The sequence below is a fragment of the Toxotes jaculatrix genome, chromosome 19 (assembly GCF_017976425.1).
Source record: "Toxotes jaculatrix isolate fToxJac2 chromosome 19, fToxJac2.pri, whole genome shotgun sequence".
Lineage (NCBI taxonomy): Eukaryota > Metazoa > Chordata > Actinopteri > Toxotidae > Toxotes > Toxotes jaculatrix.
Genome location: NC_054412.1, coordinates 9324982 through 9349686, shown reverse-complemented (window position 1 = coordinate 9349686; position 24705 = coordinate 9324982). Strand labels below are relative to the sequence as shown.

The window sequence follows — 24705 nt, the reverse complement described above, 5'->3', positions numbered from 1 at the left end:
GGCAGTACGGCTGCACACGTGAGAATGAAAAAAGGCCCAGCAGCCTTTGCTCAATCAATTAGCCATGGCATTCCTGGCATTCTCACTACCGCAGTGTGGTTTGTCTCTACACACATAAGTATAAAGTACCATCAGTATTAAAGAAGCAAGGATGTGTACTGTGTTAAAATCTCTACATCTTTATTTTACAGTACATCTCTAATTATAGTTAATGTAACCCAAAGTATCTACTGTTCTGTTAACTACTGTGTCAGTGCTCTGTCATTTTTATATTAGACATCTTCTTGATTCGACCACTTTTTTTTCATGAAATAAAAATTTAGAATACAACAAAATATCTGAATGGCACACTACTACCACAATCTCTGGTAAAGTTATTAAAAAATTCCAGAGCCAGCATGCAGGGCACCGATAACTTGGATCTCCTTGCATGCTTGGGAATCACTGCCAAGGCGCACAGCTAATCTCTCAATCTAGTTACACACAATTCATGTTTTCCACATCATGTTAGGTGTTGCAAAGTGTTTTAAAAGAACATGCTTCTTTGTTCTAGCTGTACAGAAAGACATTCCAAAAAGGCTGAAAGCCATTAGCCCTGGGCCTAACATGTTTGTTCTGGTCTATCCTTTGGACTCAGATTCCTGACAGTGCTGTTCATCATACTGGGGCTCAGTTACGTACGTGTTGAATAGCAGTGTACACGGCATTAACTATTGTTACAGGTCTGGCCTTGTGACTACCCATTCTCCAGGGGAAAGAACAATGACAACAGTTTACAATAGAGCCATGCATCTGATGTAATGTTAGAATGTCAGTAGTATGATCACTTTCACTTGCTACGCAACCTCAAGACGGGAGCAGCAGGATGAAATTGCCACCGACTGGCTTGTATTATGTTGTGTTGTACTACTGTTTTGTCAAGAAGTGAACCAACTGAATTATCCAGATCTCACCCTGAGTCATAGATCACCTGTCCAATAGTCTCCACACAACTCATAAAAGTAATTACAGGTAAATGATCCTCTACCCCACCCAGCCCCCCAGTTCCAGCACCTCCAGCTGTAAAGATTTCACCAACCCCATTTTTTTTTTTACATGGACTGGTACAGTAGTGCCACTTTTCGGCCAACCAGTCATTGAAAACAGACCAGAGGGAGAAAGATAAAAGAATTCACATTTGAGAAATATGGAAAAAGATAAGTGAAGACAGGTGGATGAACAAAATGAGAGGGTGCTATGGATGTGCCACGTTGAATCATCTGGCTACAGTAATTGTGAAAAATACTAAGGGTACTATAGTGGAGAATTCCACAAAACATAGAGTCAGTAAAAGTCTGACTAAAAGATGTGCTGTTGGCCTTGGTAGCCAACGGGGGAAGACTGTCGAGGAAGGTGAGGCCAGGGGCCACAGCCCAACCCTTTTAGAGGGCTTCCTGAGGATATCCGTGGCTTGAACAGAACAGAGCTCTGCCATCCCAGCAGAGGAAACCTGCCAGATCTCTGTGTGACCTCAATAATAAGAGTGGTGGGGGGGGGGGGAGTAAAGGAGAAGTGAGCTGAGTTGGACTGGGCAACAATAGACAAAATTAGGCTATGATACACTGTGTTAGAACATTATTGGCAAAGATATAAAGTGGCCTGGCTAGCCATGGCTTGGCAGAAAACAACTGAAGCATATGCTGCCACTCTGTATGAAGTGTTATGTAGGAGGAAGCACATAGGGATCACCTCATCCAACCATATGTTTTCCAGACACAATCAATAACCATGTCTCAAAGGCAGTATCCAATTCTTAGGTTTAGAGATGAAGCACTATCTAGTACATAATCAGTGTTTTCCAAATGGACAAACTCCCACCCACGCTGTGAGAAACACCACAAAACTCTTCAAACAGAGAAGGATTTCCCGCAGGCAAATAAAATATTTCCACAAGGCCTTGGCTCAAGTTGACCTTTCAAGCAAAAACGGGATGAGAGGTTTCTTTCAGAGGAACGCAGAGGGAATAAAGGATGACTGTCAGCTATCCAGGTTTGTGATCAGATCGTCTAGACTGGGAGGGGGCACGATTAGAACCTTGCCCTGGTTGAAGGCATGTCTGAAAATCTGCACTGCATCTCTCCACTATATTGCACTGAGAAATACAGGAGTTATTCCAAATATAAATGGACTCCACAGACTCACAAAACATTTGCCAAGGAAAGTGAAATGGATAGGAACTGGAATGGATTATATCAAAGATCTGAAAGTCTTTACAGATGCATGTCTCAAGAAATATTGTACGCTAGACCAAATTATCTGTTTCCAGTCAGGAGGTTGTCTTACTGTGGCTCATGTAACTTTCAATAAAGAAAGTTTAAATTTGAGGGGAATCCCTCATGCTTCCAGTAGTGGGAGTGGAACTGGAAGCAAATCCCCATTCAGGCGTCTGTAAATCCAACCACTTAGAAAAGCTATGGCTCTTGTGCCACAGAGTCCCAAACTGCCTTTGACTCTTAATTAGCTAAGGGGCTATTTACTCGGCTTCAACCACAAATAAATGACTGCCTTACTTAGGTATTCTTATTAAACACATTCCACAACAGGCTGCTGTGTATGGTTTCCCTCAAAGACAGGGGCCCCACAGAAAAAATACTGCAGACTGAAGTGCCCTTTGATTTACAGTCATGATGAAAACTTATTTTGAAGGTGCAAATGCAGATAACATTATGTGGACCAACTACTTGCCGTTGGCTGCGTTGACACTTATCTGCGCTGTCACTTAAGGTTTCAGAGTAGTTCTTGGGTCTGGAATTTCTGCTGAAACGTGTACTAATCAGTAGCAAACAGAAGAAGAAGAGTATAGTAAGCGTGTTCACCAGATCTTTATCAGGATAGATGTCTATCTGTACAAGTATGTAGGCCTGTTCTCACGTGTAGGGAGCCAAGGCCAAACACATTTGCTACAGTGAGTTAAGCTGGGTCAACAGGCTTGGAGCTAAATAAAATTTAAAAGGTCACATACAGGTTCCCAAGCAAAACAAAAGCCACTGAAAGTCAAAGACCAATGGTTTATATATCAGATCCATTTTACTTTAAAGGAGATATGGTGTTCATTGTGTTCAGAATATTCACTTCACACGGTGCTTGAAGATAGGAGCCTGAACACACCATTTAGATACATCATAAAGCAAAATTTAACTTTTTATTGTCACTTTACATGATTTAAGGCAATACTAGAACCCAAAAATACGCACCTTCCTAAAGGAGTGTGAATCACAAGAAAATAAATACTGCAAAGAAATGAAGTGATATTTGACAAGCTGTGGGAAACTATTACATTTACATAAATAATGTCTGCATGCAACCGATCAGCAGAAGTCCATTCACTTTCAGAGAAAACCAGCCGACAGAAAATCATGCATTATCATGGCTGTCAACCAGTTAGTTCTAGCTAGTTCTAGTATGAAAAACTGACCTGTTGAACTTTTGAAAGATACTGAAGAACACCAATCAAGTTCTATACTTTCGCACCTCTAATCTTTCTGTATAGGTTTGTGGGAAAATAAGATGGTCACAGATATGCAAGCCTTCCCAAAGACTAAAGAAATTAACCTGTAAAGCAATACAGCAACACGATTCCAATGAAAGCTGAGGTCAGTGATTTTGAAATAGTGTGTGAATGCGCCATGTCTGCTGGCAGGATGACTAATGATTTTGAAAAAAACTTCAGAGAGCGTTTCAGGATTTTTACGGCCAGGATGATCAGCAACTTAATGTTAGTTAGTCAAAGCTCCAAGAATGCTGATATCAACAACAACAACAACAAAAAACTTTATATGGACATTTATTAATTTTTACTTTGGTATCTGTGTATGTGAGAATGCCCTTGTTTATATTATCGACCTGTGGAATCTTGAACCGTTTTAAGGATGATTGTGATTGATTATAAGATAGTCGAAATGGGTGTGTGTGACATATTTGTTGAGAGAGTTCAAAAAACTTGTTTCTCTTGTGTGTGCATGTGTCTCAGCTCAAGGGGAAAAACGTCAAAGATGAGCACAGCTTTTCAGACATTTGCCTCCAGAGCAATAAATCCGGGTGAATTGCCTGGCTGGGTCTCCCACCCTGTGTCAGAGGGCAGCGCCCCCCTCCTACACACACACACACACACACACACACACACACACACACACACACACACACACACACACACACACACTCCCGCATTTACAAACCATTCACATCTTCAGTGCCAGACCAAACCAAATTAACACCTCTGCTCTTTAAGCAGACTGGAAGTGAATGCAACACATTTGGTCAGTAGATCAATCAGATCCAGTGGCCTGTAAAATCAAGACTGTTTTGGTCGCCAAACAAAAGAGCAATGTTGCAGAAATGTGTGGCGTTACAATATACAGGATCTCCAAAGTCACAGGCATTGAAATCACACATCACACATGTAATGCAAGGTAAATCTGACTCACTCTGAACTGCAATAACAGCAGTTTACAAAGAAAAGTGTCACTCAAAATGTTTTATGATCAAGAGAAGCCGAAATACTATGAGGAATCACACATTATTTATATTATTAATGTGTAAATTAGCTAAATGTTGAGATTTTTCCCCCAAAAACACCAAATGTCTGTGATCTAGTGATGTAAGAGCCCTTAGTGTGAACTTCAGGAAGTCCAAAACATCTGTAAAAATCAGAACCTCTATTGTTAATTTTTGTTATTGCTATCCAGTCTGTCGCACAGACGCCACACATATCTCCTCAGATGGAGGCTTCAGCATCTAAATCATATGCGGCTTGGAGAAAGGGTTAGGGTTAGGGGCCTCTGGTCCCCCAGTAAAGTTTAGGTGATCTCCTCCCCAAAGGAAACAAAGCTGTATGGTTGTATAATAAATGTACAGCAGCTCCAGACGCTACAGAGAACATGACAGCACAGGACGCATACACACACAAGCACACAGTACGAAGGGTTAAGCTTTCAGTACATTACATTACATACCATATCCTCACTCAGTTCCATTTTGCATTGAGGTCCGACCGACTCACCAGCGCTATACAACCCAACCACCTAAATCCCAGAACACATGGAAAGTGCTGCTGGATTTGAAACGTGGGACTACAGGGACGGACTCCCAAGTATTGTTCTGCTGCGTGATTTACATGCACCAACGTGTCGGCAACACAATTACTCAATCGGCAAATCAGTGTCAACTTTGAGGATGGGGGTGAAAACTCTCGGTTACTTGTGAGTCTGTGATGTCAGTCTACGATCGTGTCACCCCCCCCCGAAAAAAAAAACTTACCAGCATCCCCATAACGTCTGTCCACAGTTGGGAAAAACTGTCGGACGCAGCAGCGTTGTCTGCCTGGGGCTCATCGGAAGTCGCAGCGGCCCCCTGATCACCTTCCATAATGTGAGAATAATTTGTGTTCAGTCAGACCAGTCTGGTGAAAAGTCTGAATCCAAGCCCAGAGGCAGGGGCCTGATCACCGGCAGTAAATGAGTCGTGGGTGCCAAGGCTGATCCTAAACAAAGTTGCCCTTGACGTACCGGTGAAATGCTCCAGCATTGCTAGCCACGATCCGAAGTTTAGCGCGTAAATTGCGTCCTGACATGTTTACGAAACTTCCAAGACAAGTCGTACGTTGAATTCAGACAAAAACTCCAAAAGAAAAAACGGCGGCCTTGAGTTGTGTAGACCCACAACAGGTCATTCGTCCGAAAACTTTCTAGCGGGGTGTTCCCTGTTTTACAGTCCGCATTGCACGAATCCGTGCCCGGGCACAAACCAAACCCCCCACACCGGGGGGAGAAGTCGTCGAAGTGGGCGAAAAGTTTCCGGAAAGTTATCTCAATCCCTCGATGAGTGACAGAAAACTGTCTAAACTAATAGAGCGAACACACAGAAGTTTATTTCCATTAAATATTTCGAGTGAGAGAACGCCTGGAGCACAGAGCAAATCCTCCAAACACTGCGCCTCCCCCCTCTTTTCACCCGCCGTCTTTCTCCCTCTCCCTCTCTTTCTCCCTCATACACTCCTCCCAACAAAACATTACAGCAGAAAAAAAAAACACTTGTCCTGTGTGAGAAGCACAATGTTCAGGAATTAACTCGCACCACAGACGAATCATTATTATTTCAATAAGAAATTATTGATAAGACTTAATTGAGTAATCTAATATAATCTGACTTTAGGACAGTGTTTGTTTTAACCCTAAATATGATTCTTATGGGAATTTTCAAATCTTTGCTGTAACCAAATCCCAATTAATGGGGATTTTTTTTAAAAAATATCTTTATTGCCTTCTATGAACATTTGATGATGAGTTTATATTTTTGCTGAAACCTTTAAATCTGCTAAAAGCCATCATAGGAGCACATAAAGGTCATTTAAGGGATTTTTTAAAAACAGCCCAGAAAACTTTTTATCTCATGCTGACATGGCTTTCCACCAATAGGTCTCTCCAGCCAGCGCTGAATGGGGATTGTGAACAAAGCACATTCTCCACACAATTGTATGAAAAACAAAAAAGCGCATGGGAAAATGTTTTTAAAGGGCTGACGCATACTGTGCTCTATGCCTGTCATAAATCTGGACAAAATGCTGGACAGTAACACAAAAAAAACCATGAAGCTGTAACTACTTAATCTGAGTTACTTTTGTTTAGGATTGCAAAACACACACACACAGACACGAAACACAAACAACAGCTGGTATACAATGTAACAGCAATGTTCTCTGTGCTGCAGCTCTCATTTGAATACAAGTAGGATAAAGTGGAACGCGTTATGTACAAGCATGAAATTGCACAGCTATCTTGTCTGATCAGCCATTTGTCATGCTCCGCCAGCAAGCCACTCTATTGTAATGAAGAAGTCCTGAGACTTTCTCTAGCTCTCCCTGCTGTTGTGAGAAGCACATTTTCTCAGTGCGGCAACAGCTGCCAGGTCTTGTGACAGATGCCAGAAGGACCAGAGACAGACAGACAGACAGAGAGAGTAAAATTGAACATGTTAAATCACAGCTCCTCATTCAGCTCTCTTCCCTGAGGTTGCAAGCCAGTCTGAAATGCTTCATCACCTGCTGCTTGCCAGATCAGTTCACACACAATCAGAAAAGGCATCTGAAAGTAACATAAGTGCACAAAAAAGAAGAGACCAGGAAAAAGAAAGTGTTAAAGCCACATTCCAATCTGTAACCATGCAAAAGGTGATCAGTTACACAATAATCCCCAAAGCTACAGTTTCACCTGTAGTGCAAGCAGATATGTGATAGGAGGCCTCCTGTGAATTACTATGCAGGGTGCAAAAGGTTCCCACACGTGTTTCACTGACGTGTTTTTATTTTACTTGTAATCTACATGACTGATGTGTGTACAAATCTACATTATTAGTTCATTATAAAGATATTTATTTTGAAAATAAATTAGCATTTGTTAATTAGCACTAAACACATCTAAGGCTCATAGGAATGTCATTAGTTTTCTAGGTACTTGGTCATAAACTGAAGTATTGGACAAGAGGAAATTTTGACCTAATGATGGCAGCACAAAAAAAGGTCAAGATATTTCAAGATTTTCAAGATAAAGAGCACAAAGGTCAACTTTGTGGTGGCACTAGATTAAAAAATCAGGGGATCACCAAAGGGAGTCAGCAAGATTCATCCTCTACGGACCATGAAGGTTTCTACAAAGTTTCATGGTAATCCATGGAAATATTTCAGTCTAAACCAAAGTGGTGGAATAACTGTTTGCAGCCGCACCACTAGCATGGCTAAAAATGGATTTTGAAATTCATAGTTCCTAGGCAGGTTACTCCTCTTTGTTGGCACTGCTCATCACATTATACACAATATCATGCTTCAAAGCGTGCGTAGGTGCAGAATGACTTTTACAGGCCTTGGGTGAGTGGCAGCTGCTCAACAGTATCCTGCTTACAGTCTAAACACACAGAACACACACGCTCGCACAAGAGCAGCCTTGTTGACCGGCGAGTTGACAGAGCGGGGGTCTGCACTCCTGACCTCGCATCTGTAACGTCAGGGTGACAAGAGCAGCAAGTGGTAGGACTCTTAGTGTACCTCTGTGTGTGTGTGTGTGTGTGTCTGTACTGCCATGACATCACTGCTGTGTCCATCAGTGTTCTTTAACCCCACCTCAAAAGGGGCGTTGAAAGTCATCCCATTCGCACTCATACAAACACACATAGTCTCACTGCTCTATATGCACAAACACTCTTCCTGCCAAAACCCCCCTTACCCAAATACAAGACAGTGTGACCCCACCTGGAGCGCCTCAAACAGAGGGGTCAAACTGTTAATGAGGAGAGGAGGAAGCGTGTTGACTCAGTGCACACTCATCAAACACTGCTGGTGTGTGTGTGTGAGTAGACGCCAGCTTTCCCCTTCTCTTTTCACACTAACCACTAATCAAGGTGTCATGTTGCCAGACAAGAGGAAACAAAAGTCGCTTGGTAGTTATTTCACCAGATGCTAACTGCCAAATTATTACATGTTAGAGGGTCGTCTCCTTTGATCAGCTTTTTGGAAAAGACTCCACAGGAACATTTGGCCAGAAATTAGGACAAAATGTGGGGAACATGAACATGCAGAGGATACGCCTGCAACCAATTCACAGCATCTATAAATTTGCCTTGAAAGTAGGATGAGAGAGCTAAACTTATTTCATGGCTCTCAAAATATATAAGGGGTTCTTTCATGAAAAGGATGATGTCATGAATATAAACTTCTCACATAGGTTACTTTGAACATTGTCTTGAAAGCCTCATCACATGGACTAGGTCCTGATTGATGTCAGGCCTGGTAGTTGGTTTGACACTTTCACTGTCTTTCATCTTACTTTCATCTCTTCTCCTATCTATCTTTCTATCTATTATTAATAGTTTCATTTTCTGATCATGCATTCTTCTTCTCCTGTGCTGATCCTGCTGGATTCCTCCGGGATGGGGAAAAAATTACACTGCGTCATCAGGTTTGGGATGGAGTAGGAAAACCTCTGGAGTGGACAGGAGACAGGAAGAATTTATATCAGGAAGACTGATATATTCTTCCAACATGTATCGGCCTGAGGTCATGATGTGTGTGACTATTTGATCAGTATAAATCTGTTTAAAAAATCCTATTTTGACCATTTGTTGTCTATTGTTTAGGTGGACTGCAAAAGCTAAAATTTACATGGAATTAAATCAGGATCAGGGGTTAAAGGGATGGGAGAAGAACTGCACAGTATTGGTATTACCAAAATGTACATAACCAGGTTGGAACAAGAAGAATAACTTAGGACAGGCCAGGACAGACTGAGTGTCATCTTCTAATCCCAGCAGCAGAAAGAGGAGCAGGGAAGAGCATGATGTGTCTTGCAGGCATCAGAACAGACACAAAGTCATACATACAAAGAATCAACTAATCTCCCACCGAGATCCTTTTCATTAACCACTCAAACAGATCCACAGGTTAAATTATGGCAAAGACATGTATCAAAGTGTATAATTTCCTACTGTAGATGACTCAGGAAGATCATCACAAAACAGGACAGCGTGTCTAAACACACACACACTGATGATGCAACATGAGAGAATAGAAAGGTGGAGCAGAGGGAGGATAAAGGTCTGGCTGGAGTTAGAAAGCAGGAGTGGATCGGTGACTCAGTGGAGTGCAAACAGTCACTCTTTACAAATAGATAACTACAAATTACACATCATATTAATTAGTATCGAAATGATGAAAGTTATTTAAAGATAGTGTTAACAGGGAAATAAATTCAGATCAATTAATATAAAAATTGATTTTTGTGTCTCTTGGAGGTTCTTTGCCTCGGAATGAATAACAAACTACAGGTCAAAGTCCACCAATCTTTTAGGTCTGGTAAGCACGAGTGGTGAGGACTTAAGTGGTTAGGAGAGAAGATGCATGAGGTGGAGAGGCACCATGGGTCTGAGGAGAAAATGGAGATAGCGATAGAAAAAGAATGCAGATGGTGCTAAAGCAAAGCAAAGCTGGACCTCCCCTGATAGTGAGAGTGACCCTTCCTGGAGGTCAGTGACCCCAGGCCTCAAAAATAGCCTCTGGGGGAGACATGATGCTGGCAGGGGTGATTAACAGCATGGTGGAAAGACATGAAGGGCTCCGCCAACGCTCTTAAGGAATGCTATACATGACCATGCACCACTGACATGCCTGTATACACGCAGCAGTAGACAGCAATACAATAGTTTTAAAGGCCGCAACGGGTAAAAATGTGGGAATTTTTATACCCTCGAAAACTGACATGCAACATTTTGAAAATGAACTCTTCTTGAGGTGATTGATTTTACAGTTACACTGTTATATATATATACGTAATGGTTTAAAGAGAATACTAAGTAAAAGGTAAGCATATAGGCAACAATATAATCTCCTAACATTGAAAGCTAAAGTGTGTTGTCAGATCTGTTTTTGCTTCCATTATCAAATCTTGATTTATCACCTTTCTTTAACACTGCGTTTCTATACGTCTTTCTCCTTTTTTCAAATTATCATATATAGGCTTATACTCAAACCTTAATTGGATTGATGTCCTGAACCCCTTATCTCTTAGTTCTCAGTGTGCTTTCTCTTTGTGAATAATTGGGATCAAGATTTTCATTCCGTTAATTCCTCTTAGACAATGGGTCAAAGGCCTGACAGTCCCCCAGGCATTTTCTCTGAACCAATCTGGATGTGAGCATTTGTTGCCCTTATTATCTGTGTGTGCATGTATGTATGTGTTTATGCGTAAGAAAATGTGTGTGTGTGTGTGTGAGATGAGTAGGCGGCCAGGCCAGCCCCACTGCGCTTCACACGCTGCTGAGTCTTGTGTGGGAGTTATCACACAAGCCCAATTAGCATGACAACTAATTACTGTTTCCTTAGTCCCCCTCCCCCAGCAAAGCAAGTCATTAAATTAAATCAACACACTGGTCTTTCCACCAAAAACAATGCTTTCAGGGAGTAATAATGAACGCCCGGTCCTTGCTGTTTGTGTACATTAGGTATTACTTTTCACGGGGTGGTCAACCATAACACTGGAGTCTTTTGAAAGCTGGGGAAATCTGAACTTCAAATATCAACGCAGGAATTACTTCTGGGCTAGAGGGAGAGAGAGGAAGGGAAATAAAGAGGGAAACAATTGAGTGTGAGATAAACTCAAAAAGTGATATGCACAATGGACAACGGGGAGAACACTGAGAACAACAACTGAGACCAATAACAAAACATGGATACAGAAAAGGAGATGAAGTTTTGACTAGGGTTTGAGGCGCATTTCACAACCAACTGTTTGTAGCACAACTCACGCTGTCTGTCAAGACTTCTCAAACAGCCTGTGCAGCGTACAGCACGTTTGCAAAAATAATCTATAAATGAGGTCAATGTCAATTAAAGCATGCCAGCATCTACAGAATACAGTGCAATATCGAATGTGGGTCGGGGTAATACAGTGAGCTCAGGGCAAAGAAGAAAATAATAATATTTATCAGTGTCATTGAGATTCATTGAGGATTAAGGAAGATTTGGGAGGTTCTCAAAGTTTGTAGCAACATGACCTGCTGATATCACTGTAACTCAGACAAAACATTTTCACTGGAATTCTCTCTGTTGTTCATTTCTCACATTCTTCACTAGGAATTTAAGTGAATTTGACATTTAATTCTAAGACTTTTGTATGTGTTGGCTCGCTTTGATTTGACTGTGCATCCTCCAGCCCAATGGCATGTATCTGCAGAGTTTCTATATGCATACCACCCACAGTAAATTATATCATACCTCCCAAAGACACAAACATTTCTGAGTAGTATTTACAAGTAGTAATCCATGCCTTCATTAGTGTAGTGCTAACTGTAGGCCCCTTTCATGTGCTTTGTCAAGAAAAAAACACTAATCTAAAAACAAAGCATATTTCTGCTAAGCCCTGGATTCCCAGATTCTCCATGCAGTGTACGCCTCCGTGGCCATTTGGTAGGTGATTATGTTACACTATTGTGTGTGTGTGAGTGTGTGAACTGAGATTCAGGGTGTTTTAATCAGGCGCGACTGAAAGGACAGATGTTGTTTTGGATGTAAGCGAGCTTCCAAAGGTATGAGCTGTTGTGTGAAAAGCCAGTGTCCTTTAACTGGGTTTTCCTTTTTTTGAGTTGCAGGCAAAAGAGGAAGAATAGATTGTGCCTTTGATTAAATGCTGTTCACAGGTGTGCCAGAAAATAACAAGAACAGGATATAAAGTGTGCATATGTTTGTTTTTATGGGTGAATCCAAAGGTGCAGACCATGGAGATGTGTTGGTCTCACTGTGGATGGACGTCATGAGACTCGGCTGGCAGCTGTGTTGGTGTCAGGGTGGCGGTGTCAGGGTGGCAGTGCCAGGCTAATGTCCAGTGTGTCATACATTCGACTGGTCAGCTCACACTGTGTAATGGAGCTCTGCACTATAGCTCTGCACTGTGACGGATCTGTTCTACAATATGGAAAGAGCATGTGAGTGGTCCACAATCAACCATTTTTCACTGCTGGACAGAAAAGTACAAAGTCCTACCCAAGAACACTATTTGTGTTTGTTTGGATCCCAATTCATTGTTCCCTTGAAAACAACAAGGTCTAGAGTCTATGTATTATTACTCCAATCAAAGTAAGGAGCTAAGTCTGGTAGATTTTTAATACAACCTGTAGCAATAAGGAAGGTACGTCCTTATGTGAGTGATTTAAAAAACTACTAAAATGCACTGTCAGTCTCAAAAACAACTAAGAAATATTGTCTGCTTAGCCTGACTACATGTAGTCAAGCTGTTTTAGATTACGATTTTTGCCACAAAAACATTGTTTTGTCATTGGCCTCTTGCTTATCAGTAGCTTTCCCATGCTTGTGTTTTGCCCTTTTTTCTTCTACTTTCCTAAACTCTTCCAAAAAACATGCCCCCCCTGTTTTTCCTCCAAGTCCCTCTGTCTGAGAATGGGGCAGTAAAATGGGACATAGTGGTGCCCCCTGCTGATGTCAAATATACTTACAAGTCACAGAGCACAGTCCCTCCTTGCCCATGCAGGACACAGGACTGTCTATTAAATCCTTTTGCACATCCTGTTATGTCAAGTCAGCCACTTTGCCATATGTTAGCCTCTGAGCTAGATACAGTAAAAACAGGCTAGGCCTCGATGTTATTAATGACCATGTGGGCTGTGAACATACTGCATAATTATCCCCTGCAGTTTCATCCCAAGCTCAGTTTTATAGTACTCACTTCAGGTTTATAGGACACAAATACACACTCAGGAACAAATGCATGCATGCCAACTCAAGCTTACACACTCACACATGCAGAGATTGGGTAGATTTGCATTTGCTGTACAGTTCCAGTGCTAACAAGACAGTAGCCAGTGGGGCTCGTTGCTCGATAAAGATTTTATGGGCCTGTCTCTGCTTTGTTTCTCTCTTCTCTCTAAACACTCTCACCTGTTGTTTCTGCTAATGTCAAGCAAGAAGTGACACGCTGCAGAAAGAAGGATAAAAAAAATGTTGGTCCAACATGAAAGTATTTAACTGGCAATGTCTGTTGTGCAAGAGTTGAATCTTTGGAATCTGGACAATTGTAATTAAAAGCTAGGAATGTTTCTTTTTCTCTTTTAGGGAGCTGCCTTGATTTGGGAAGACTAGAGAACAACCAACATTCAGTTCCTACAGAGGTAGAGGTAGACAGGGAGTCTCTTGTAGAGTGTGGTGTGAGAGGGAATCCAGCTCTGGAGATGCCACATTATCCCTGGCACACATACATAAACAGACACAGATATACAGCTCACACTCAGGGGCCATGCACTCAGTGACACAGAATTATGAGCTGTAAACTGCAAATCAAATCTAAAAGTACCCCAAACCCACATTTGTAATCTTTTCATTCAAAAAAAAAAAAAAAAAAAGAATCACACAGTGAGCTATATATCATTAGCATTTACAGCTTCACTTTCCCTGTAGATTTATATCAGCCTGCTAGCAGCAAGGGCTGCAGACATGGCTGACATTTGGTTATGTATTAGATGTTATAATAACTTATTCCTCGGCCAGCCCCAGGCTGCTCTGTGGTACGGCCTTCTATAATTACTGTCAGTATTCACACAGCCATCATATATCTCACACACAACCCGCAACACATGATCTGTCACACATACTTGGCCATTTGCACATTAGATGCAAATAAATGGTCATGTTAAAATACATGCTGACATGCACAAAAATCATCTTTTGACTCACAACAGTGGATGAATATCAAAACCTCAAAGCAGAGGGATTTTCAGCACTAACATATTATTCAACTGAGTCCCAATGCTCTGTGCTCTGAGGAGTTGCACCAGTCTGTTGTTAAAGATACTGGAGCGTATTGGGCCAGCACCAGAGTTAAATAGTTTCCCCATACTATAATTCAATTTCAAGAGCCAAAGGAAAATTGATCTGACTTTCTGCCTGTTTCACAAACATAACCACGCAGAATGAAGAGTACAAACCTCCACCCCATAACCTAAGTTGCTCACAACCTAAGAAATTGACAAATTTTCAGTCAAACTGAATAATTCCAACTGTAAACACTCCCTGAACATTTGGAATACAGTCTCAGTTTGGATTGTTAGAGCCACAAATTCCTTGGCAAAGGGCCTATCTGTCCACTGAGCTGCCTAGAAATCCATTTTCAGATATCCTGCTGATACAAACATAGCCTAAGAATCCAAACAACTGAACAAAATCCCTGGATTACATTTACATTTTGCTCAATGAAAAGAAGCTAAAAAAAAATCACGAGTTCACTGGGTTAACTCAAGTGTCAGCAGATGCTTAAAAGAATAAGTTGTAAAAGGCAGTGTTGATGCACTTCCTCAGGTACCACAGAATAAATTGTTGACTTGCTCTGTACAACTGGCTCAACACTCCGGATTTAACTGTGGTCTGACAGCATGTACTGTGCAGTATGTGGCTTTGGCAGCGCACATTATATAAGACCTCCCTACTGACATCATTAGCCAGTTTGGTCCAAAGTTTAACCTTGACCACAGCACATTCAGCTCCTTTAACATTTCCTTCCCAATAATTTATCATTTCTGCTTATTTCTACATGTGCTTCCTCTCTCTCCATCCATTTGCACTGCTTCACCTTGTGCATTTGTTATATTAAGGATCGATGTCTCATCTAAAAAGGACTTTTGACATTTAGGTGAGAGTATCCCAGCTGCTTGTTTGCAAATTTAAGTTTCAATTTTAAATCTCATTTTGGTGTGGTAATTCATAAAGATTACATTACATACATACAGAAAGTATGTTCCATAACTACCAGCTTTATGCATTTATATGGTTCACATTGGAAAATATTTGGGCAGCACAATTAATGGAATTTCTTTGTAAAGAGATAACTGGGAGACAAGACAACCAACTAGCCACTGTCCCAGTGTCTCAATCCTCCAAATAAAAATCTCTGAACGCTGTGTGTGTGTGCGTATGTAGCACAGTCTCAATCTGTCTCTGTCTGTCTGGCTGTCTACACGAAACTCAACCACACAACACACAAACATAATGCTAGCTCAGCTCAACCACTGTAGCCCTCCACTTTCACAGGAATTTCCCCCCATTTTAGCCCAGAGGATCCTGCTTACATTGGTAAAATATGAACCCAGTGGCAGCGTTGAGCCACAAAAACACAAAACAAAACAAAACTTGTACAATTTCCTAATTACTTAAACAGGTTCACATGGCGATGTACAAGGCTTCGGTCAAACTTGTGGATTTTGTTCTGAAACAAACAAAATTGATGCTCATGCAAAGAGAAGGGAGAAGAGACATTTCCATGAGTGAAACCTTCCTCTTTTTCATTGCCTAGGGTCCATTAAAATATTTGGGTCCTTGAAAACAATAAAGAGAAATATGATGATATAACAATCAGTGTGCCTTGGCTCCTGATGTCTTCAACCATATTCAACTAATTTGCATCAAAATAAAGTTAAAAACTAGGGATGGGTATCAATTCATGTTTTTCTATACTCCTGCTAAAACATTACAGAAGTTTCAGTTCAGATACTAGAACAATATATTTTTCCAAACACCCTTTTTCATTTGACAAAAAGAAGTAGCAGTCACCTCTGCTGCTTGAGCACTGATCACAGGGATGACTCTTGTTGTGTTTTTGTGTTGTGATTGGCTGACTCGGAGCCTGTGAGGTGGTAAAAGGGCTTAGAGGTTGCCATGGCAACGTCCCGATGCTTGGCATAAGCCATGGTGATGGTTGCTCCAGCCTGATGAGACCTCATTACGAGCTGGTGGGGAGTCCTGTCTGAAATCTCTGGTCCAGACGGTCACTCACAACCAATTAACACACCTTTCTGACTCATGCTCTCTGACTCAGTCCCTCTGTCGCTCTCTGTTACCCGTGTCCCCACAGATTTTATCAGCGTGTAACCCGTGCCAACATGAGAACACACACAACAACAACAAACAAACAACCCCACATCCATGCTGATAGATGGAACAAATGGAGCAGTTGGCGGTCATTAACTTTGTGTGTTTAATGACTGTCCTTCCAGTCTAGGTTAGAGGCCAGCCAATGCACCAGTAATGAACCTGCTCCACTGCCCCTTCACCCTTCTGGAAGAGTGGAGCTTCTCTGGAGCCAAGACGACTCAGCGGGACCAGAAGCAGTATAAAGGTTAACGGGCCCACCAAGATTAAAAGCAGGTTGAGTAAAATTGAGTTTGGGATACAGATGTCTCTGCCTGAGGCAAGGACACAGTCCTAAATAGTGGATTACATGTTTGACCAAGTAGACTGTATGAATATGTGTCTCTATGGGTAAACTGTCACCACTTCAGTTGTCTTTAATGCATTACATATTTTGCAGTTAAAGGATATTTGGTAAGTAGAAGGAGCTATAAATTCCTTTGATTATCATTTATCAAACTTCCTTTCCTTACTTTAAGTATCAGTGTCACTGGGCTGCTGTGCACTACTTGGCTAGAACTTGAGGACAACTAGAAGCTGTGTTGCATTGATCTGGCAGGCTGCAACACATGGTGATACAGATAGAGAAAATGATCTGGAAAGGCAGGGATGGTCGGAGGGATGTAGACAAGCCAGGGGTCCTGGAGGACACACAAACACACATATATACACACTCACAGGAGGCCTGTGTTGGTACATTAGTTTTGTGCTGCAGGGCTTGGTGCTGAGCCCATCCTGGCTGAAAAGATATCCACATTCTGTGGTGCAGAGCTGGCATGTAGCCCAGAACCAGTGTAATATCTACCTTTCTACTCTTTGATTATTGTTCTTATTCTGCTGCATTACCTGTCCATCTACAACACCAGAATGACATAAATGCATGTATGAATCTACTGCCGCTGTCATTCAGTAGCACCTCTGCCCAAAAACCTTCATAATACATGAAAAAAACAAATTTACTCTCCCCCTGAACCAAGATGGCACTCAAACTGAGAATGTTGCAGTAACATGGTCACTGCCTTTGACCTGTACGTCACAGAACGTCCCAATTTCACTTCCTTTTTTCTCTCCTACTGTCTCTGAACACACATTTGAGTTCGCATAGTTTCCTTTACAATAAACACATTTTTATTCAGTGTAGTGTTATTTAATTATCAAAAAAACAAAACAAAGTAGTCACATATTTTGGTGCGAAAACAAATCTACACTATACAAATAAAGCACAGAGACATAGGCAAGCTGATCTGTCAAACCCCTGATCCTCAGATGACTGCCCTACAGATACACACACACACACACACACACACACACTTGCCATGTTCTACTCTGACTCTGTTCCTGACATGAATATCAATATCAAGTGAAACGTGCACCAGGGAAAAGATTTACTCACCATACACCGAAGCTCCACAAGATCTACAGGGATAAAGTAGGGGAGAGCTGAGGCACAACAATGAATCTTCGCTTTGCCCTGAGTCACACTGAATTTTTTACTGTAGCTAGAATAAAGTCAGCCCAGCTTAGACACTGTCTAGTTCCAGGGTTTAGCTCAGTCATAACCTCGACCAGACTTCTGATTCAGTCTGTTTATGTGCACAAATGACTGGCATCAGACAGAAGGACATGTGGTGGGAACCTGTTTACAGCTGTGGTACAGTCTGAGTTTTTGGTATGATGTAATGGCAAAATGAAAGTTGGGTAAACTATGGTGATTGTCAGTGAATCAAAAGTAGGAAAAAGACTGGATATTGTGAATTTTATTGACTAGACTGCAACATAATGAGACTATGAAATAGAGGCAGGAAGGAGAATACTAAGTGAGAAAAGGGTATGAGAAGGCAAAGGGAGGTTACAAGAGCGTGTTTGATGGGTCCAGGGGGCAGGATAGGGCAGGACAGGACAAGGGATTTGCAGTTCACAGCTAGAGCAATAGCTCCCCCTGGGGCAAAGCAGTGATAATACAAAAGACCTCACTAGATCTGACTCACATTTGCCACCAAGCACCAAGACGATATACATGTTTTGTCTTGGATGACCAAACTGCAAGATGAAATCTGCAGTTTCAGTGTCATGCTCTGCCATCTGAGATGCACAAAGAAACATCCTAATTTACTAAAAAATATAGCAGCAAAGGATGAAAATTTGATTATGATACATTTGGGTTTGAAGAACTGCATTCATTTGAAATTAAATTTAGTGTAAAAGACAGACTATGCCCTTCCATAGAAGAAACCTGCACATTAATCTCTCCCATTTTCCCCCTCCTCCTCTCCCACGCTCAGAACATACTCTGTTTTCACTTCAGCACTTTTATGTGTTTACCAACCTTTACTTTTACAACATCCATTAAACACCCACCTCGGAGTGAGATGTTAATGCAGGGCGAATCCAGAGAAGAAAAATAATTCACTCCGTGATTCATTACTGGCTCTTGATCCCTTAACACCTCATAAGAGTTCACAACTTATTCACACACCAACAGGTTCAGGCACACGAGAGCACACATGTGCTTGCAATCGCACACATGCACTCGCCTGTGCCTTGAACACACAGTACACACATTCCTGATATGTATCCATGGATGTGGTTGGTGCCCTCATGGTTATTTTTCCATTCAAGGCTGGTAGCACAGCTGTTCTAGGAAGAGGCAACCATTCATTTATGGATCGACTGTTGCTTGAATCAGAGGAAAGGACTGGACAACACTCTGCCAACCTGGACAGAGGCCACCTCTCTGAGTGAAAATGGATGAGCTGTGCTCCCATATGCCAGATAAGGTCACCACAGCACCGTGACTAGAGTGTCAAAAAGTTGGACCTAATGGGTTTAAATATCAGCGAAAATACACTGATGCCAACAACAGACCATAACATGAACAGAGATGCCTATGCTGCCCACTGAAAAAAGCCACAGGACACATGTGCCAGAAGCCAAAACCCTCAAACCGAGGCTGATGAGAATAACCACTGGCTTTACTTACAGGAAATACTATAACTGCACCCTATTTAAATTACAGCATACAAAACTGGCCATTTCAAGCTGTTTCATAACAGAGCTGTTGGATTTAAGGGTGCACTCACCGAATGAATGTAAACATTGTTTACCCTCAGTTTTTGTCACCAAAGTGCACTCTGTGTATCATAAAGTCAGGACAAACAAACACAGACCTACTACAGCATTTGTGAAGCCAGTTTTTCAATGTTTTTAAATCTACATCACTAACAGCAGCTAGCGGTTCAGTCTTCTTTCAGTCTTTTTTTGGCATGTCAGCACCAATTACCCCACAATACTGATGGCAGCTTTCAATATGTGTAAATGTGTGAAACCAAGGAGCATCAGTTGTTCACCCCTTTCATTTAATAGACATGGCCAGAATGTTTGCAGAATGTCATAGAACATTAAATGTAGGAGCTAAATTAGCTTTAGTAGCATGTCTCACTCAAATGTGTAAGAAAAAAAAAATGGATGTAGGCTTAGGCAGAAGCGCCACTGTGGACCTTTAATTTAGTCTAAAATCATCTTCTATATTATTCCCAGTCCTTTGTTTTGTTAGATCAGACAGTGTGTGGTGTGAGACTGTGAGTGCCTGCATGTCAGAGGTCTTTGTCCTGCTGCGTGCTGGTGATTTGTGATGCCTGTGAAGAATCAGAAGGTGGAGTTTCATGGGGGTCGGGGCAGCTTTAGTTGTTAGTAGAGACACCGAACGTGAGAAAGTCCTGACGGTGAGCGCTGGCTGCAGCTGATACGAGTCCTCTGGGACTTCCCCTCTGCTGAGGTCATCCCCTCACACTCCCAACACTCGTACATCACTTCTGACATCACCGCTGATCCTCGCCAAGCCATTGCCATGGGCAACGCAAACAGGAAAAAGCATGTGTGAGTGCACGCCTGATATTAACTTTATTGGGGTTTTATTGAGTATTGAGTGACATGCGATACGCCATCATCCAAAAAGGCAATAATCCATAAATATACAAGTATTCTGTTTAAATATTAGCTCTGTACCACAAAGCTGTCTGTGTTCAGTTTATTCAATACAGATGATCTCCATAAATGAATTGTGCAATTCTAAAAAAATAAATAAATAAAGTAAAAAAAAAAAAAAAAAACTGAAAATGTGGGCTGACAGTAAGGCATGAGATTAACCCACAAAATGCTAATCACTGTGTTTGATGTGTGCCTGCATATGTGTCTGCATGTTGATACACGTATGTGTGTGTATGCCTACAGCGTTTCCTGTCCCCCCTACTGTGCCAGTCAATGCTTGGTATCCTGGGAAGTGGGGCGGCGGTGCCAGCAGTAATCAGAGCTCTTTGTATCCACACACACAGTCGGGCTATAATCAGGAAAATGTTCTTTTTTCACCAATAATAGCTGTAATCCTCTCATCTCAATATGATGTGTAACCTGTGACAGGCTCGAAACTCCGGATTTTGCCGGAGATTCATACCTGGCCTCTGACTTGTTTGAAAATAGATTTAATGAGCTTTTAAAGCCAGCTTTTACAGTGACAGTAGAACCAATGAGAATTACACTGTGGTCTGAGCTCGTATAAGAAGGAGAATAAATATTAACCATCCAGGGGGGGTAGTGATAATCTTCCTGAACAAAATGGGTGTATGCGTTAGCATCTGAGCACTATGTACAAAGGATGAAGAATGCACCTGTCAAGACACTGTATCTGTGTACTTATGTCTCCAGGCAGCTACTACATGAATCAATACATACACATCATATACACACATATACTTACTGATATCAATATCAAATTAATGGAATCATTCATTTAAACACACACACCTTTTTAGAAATATAAGGGGACGAAAATGGAAAAATAGAGAGAGAGTCGTGACTTCTGTAGACAGGATGAGAGTGATTTAATGTTGAAAATCCTCTACTTCACAGACTCTGTGCAGAATGAACTATTGTAGCCGAGTTACAAACCCATCAAAAGCAATCAGGCTGTAGACTGAATAGGTTTTGAGCAAACTGCAGATCATTTGCAATGACAATGATATTTTGGGTGCTGCTGGCACACCCACGCAATTCACACACAGCACTGCAAAAATTAACACCATTCTTTGCTCTAAAAACCATCACTCAAAAAGAGATTTTTCTCAAATAATCGGCTTGCAGCAGCCTTTATTTTTAAGCTTTCTCACAAGATCCATTTTATGTAAACTTGCCCCACTTGAATTTTAAAACTAACATTGTGCCTAGCAGATTCTTTGAACATTTGCCTATGAATGACGTCATGTTTCCGTATCTATCAGTCTGTCATGACATATGGAATGTCTTGGATCCCAAATTAGACTCTGATGTTACTGTCATATGTTAAAAAAATGGGGAAAAAAACATGCTTGGACCCTATGTATAAATAATATCTTAACATGTCTCTACAATGTTTCATAAGGGAACGCCTCTGTAATTGGAACCAACTGCAGCGATGAATGGCGATGTCAAAAAAACTCATGAAATGGCACATGGTGAATAGGCAAGAATATTAATGATCCTGCAGACATGAAGCATTGCACCAAAGACACCAAAAATCTTTAAAACGTACTAAATGTGATTGAATGTGTGCACCTTGTGACATGTGATGAATCACATACCTACACTTCTTTGTGTGTAGGCCTATGGTATATGTTACATCAGCACTGACCAGACCCCCATCTCAGGTGCTGTAATCTGTCTTGCAGTGTGTGAACTGACTTTGACAGCACGCATGCGTGCCGAGATAAGAGCAGAAACATAAAAAGGCATAATGGTGATCAAAAACGAGAGACAGATAAGCTCAGGGTTCGGCTCTAAGACTCATCCATCCGAAAATAAAAGGGGCTGAATGAATCAGAGAAGTGAGAAGCGAAAGAAGAGAGAGGGGAATCAGAAAAAAAAAACATCTGGAGTTCGTATTCAATCTATCTCACAAAGCTGAGAAAACCTGTTCTCCTAAGAAGTATAAAGACAAAAAAAATAAATACCCCAGATGGCTGCAACGTAGCGTACTTTGACACATCTGTGTGGCTGAATGTCAGGAAAATTCATTGATATGAACCTTTGTTTCCTTCTGTTTTCTATTTACTGATTTTCATTTTGCTTTGGATTAGTATGAATATTATCAAATATAATTTACATACTACCAACATGAATACATTTCTTATTGTAAGGGTCTAAATGACCTTCAGGTTTGTGCACAATGCTTCGTTTTCCTCCCCAAATTTATTTATATTCATTCATACATCTATTTTGTCCTACTGAAGTGGTTTCTTTGTCATCAGTGGTGGTCTTTGTCTCACTCCATCTCATTGTTGGACACAGTGTATGGACATCACTGCAGACTGAATGCTATTACTGTCACCAAAACAAACCCGAGCTTTGTGACCCAGTTGAACACATTTCACTCTTCTCCACTCTGATTTGTTTGCTGGCACTCACACTGTATAGCGCAGTGCTTCTTGTGCCAAATGACAGTACCTCATTGGCTGTGGTTCTCTGCTTGCCTAGTGACATACAGTACTGATGTAATGTAAGACACGCTAACATGGCTGACGTCAGACCAGTAAAATGACAGTAAAATGACAGGGCCACTGTCTCAACACATTCCTATCATATTACTCTATGAAATATTTAATACTGAAAGACATACCTGCTATGAAAAGCTAAAACTAATTATGTACAAGACTTTTACAGAAGTAACAGTATTAACACTGATCACAAGTTACAGAGAGGCTATTCAGGGAGTGGCCTCAGTCATACCCATGCCACCTGCATTGTAACATCATCGCTGCTCACCTATAAATCACACAAAGACGCAGGCTTAGCCTGTAACAGCCAGAAATAAACTGAAAAGTAGAAGTGCAGACAGACACACACCAGCTGCACTGACAGAAGGAGATGACTGCATTACACATGCACATATGGCAGAAACTGCACAGTCAAACAATTCCTGGGAGGCTGTGGAGGAAATGAAGGCTGGTGTTTTATCACTGTCCCAATCACTGCCACCCTCAAACTGTGCAGATCATGTGTGCTGCACAAAAAAAAAAAAACTGCAGAAACAGATGTGAGGGAGACTTTCACCCCTTTAAAAAAAAAAAAAAAAAAGGGTGCATCCATGCTGCCTCGCCTATTGCTTAACACTAATGATGTCAACATACACCTGTTGGCATGGCACTTGGCCCTTCCCTTGTGTGTATAAACAGGCATAGGAGTGGTTGCCCAGCTCTGGAAGAGCACTGAAACAGCAGCTGGCACGTCCAATTTCATCTGGCAGAGAAAATGAAAAAGCAGAGCAAAGTAAATCCAATCCAGGCCAAGCGATTCTCTTTAAAGAGGAGCTTTTCATTATGGTTTCGGCTTCAGGGAGTCTCATCAGAGTGCAGCCATGGACAGACACACACTGATGAGCTGAAAGGTAGGAGGGTAAAAAGACTGACAGAACAGGACTTACTTTGACAGCTAAAGCCTTCGAGCAAAAACTCCTATTGAAAATTTGACACACGCTAAGGCCAAAGCCTTCCAAAGAAGCACCGGTGCGCTCTTCTCTGTGCTAAATACTGCAGGAGCACGAGAGTCAGTTCAATGGGCTTAATCATGGCTCAACTGTCAGTGGCATCTGCATCAGTGTGTGTGTGTTTTGAGTGAGTGCACATGTACACATTTAAATATAAGTGTATTTATGTACACTCAGTCATATATGTGTGTATTATACGCGCACATGTGAGTTTAAATGTGTCCTTGCATGTGTGTTTGAAGGAGAGCTTCCCATCTGTGTGTAAAGTATTTGTGTTTCCTCTCGTATGTCGGGCAATCACAATGACATTGTGAGGTACACTCTTCCTGCATTGGGGGAAGTCTACCAGGGGAGCTCTGGCCTGAGCAAACTCCCCTTCCTCCCATTTCTATCCCTCTTTCTCTTCTTTCTTCCCTGCATCCACGCCCCCTTCCTCCCTCCATCCGCTCCCTTGTTCCTTGTCAGCTGGTGGGGGGGATCCAGATGTGAAGGGGGACTTGGACAGGAAAAGGAGAGGGAGAGGGAGAGAGAGCGACGGAGAGGGAGATAGAAATCCACATCCCCCTCCTGACAGACTTCATTGTCCAAGACCTTTTGGACAAGCCTTTAGACACATACACATAAACAATTATGCGTAGCAAACAATGGAGTCCCTCTAGACAACTAGGCCCGATTGTGTTATGCTGTTATGTGTGTGTCTCCG

At 41.6% G+C, this 24705-nt stretch overlaps 1 protein-coding gene across 7 annotated transcripts in view; it reads right to left on the bottom strand.

Annotated features, from left to right (window-relative positions):
• sash1a (SAM and SH3 domain containing 1a) overlaps window positions 1–24705 on the bottom strand; it is a 161144-nt gene that overhangs the window by 46064 nt on the left and 90375 nt on the right. Inside the window, exon 1 of one of the 7 annotated variants that reach the window (XM_041064021.1) lies at window positions 5296–5969. The exons of 5 other annotated variants lie outside the window; for them this stretch is intronic. In XM_041064021.1, coding sequence (XP_040919955.1) covers window positions 5296–5403 — 108 coding nt within the window. In that variant the 5' untranslated portion in view covers window positions 5404–5969. Of the gene's footprint in view, window positions 1–4991; window positions 5047–5295; window positions 5970–24705 lie in introns of those variants that run through there. One more of the 7 variants, XM_041064022.1, reaches the window with a different exon arrangement.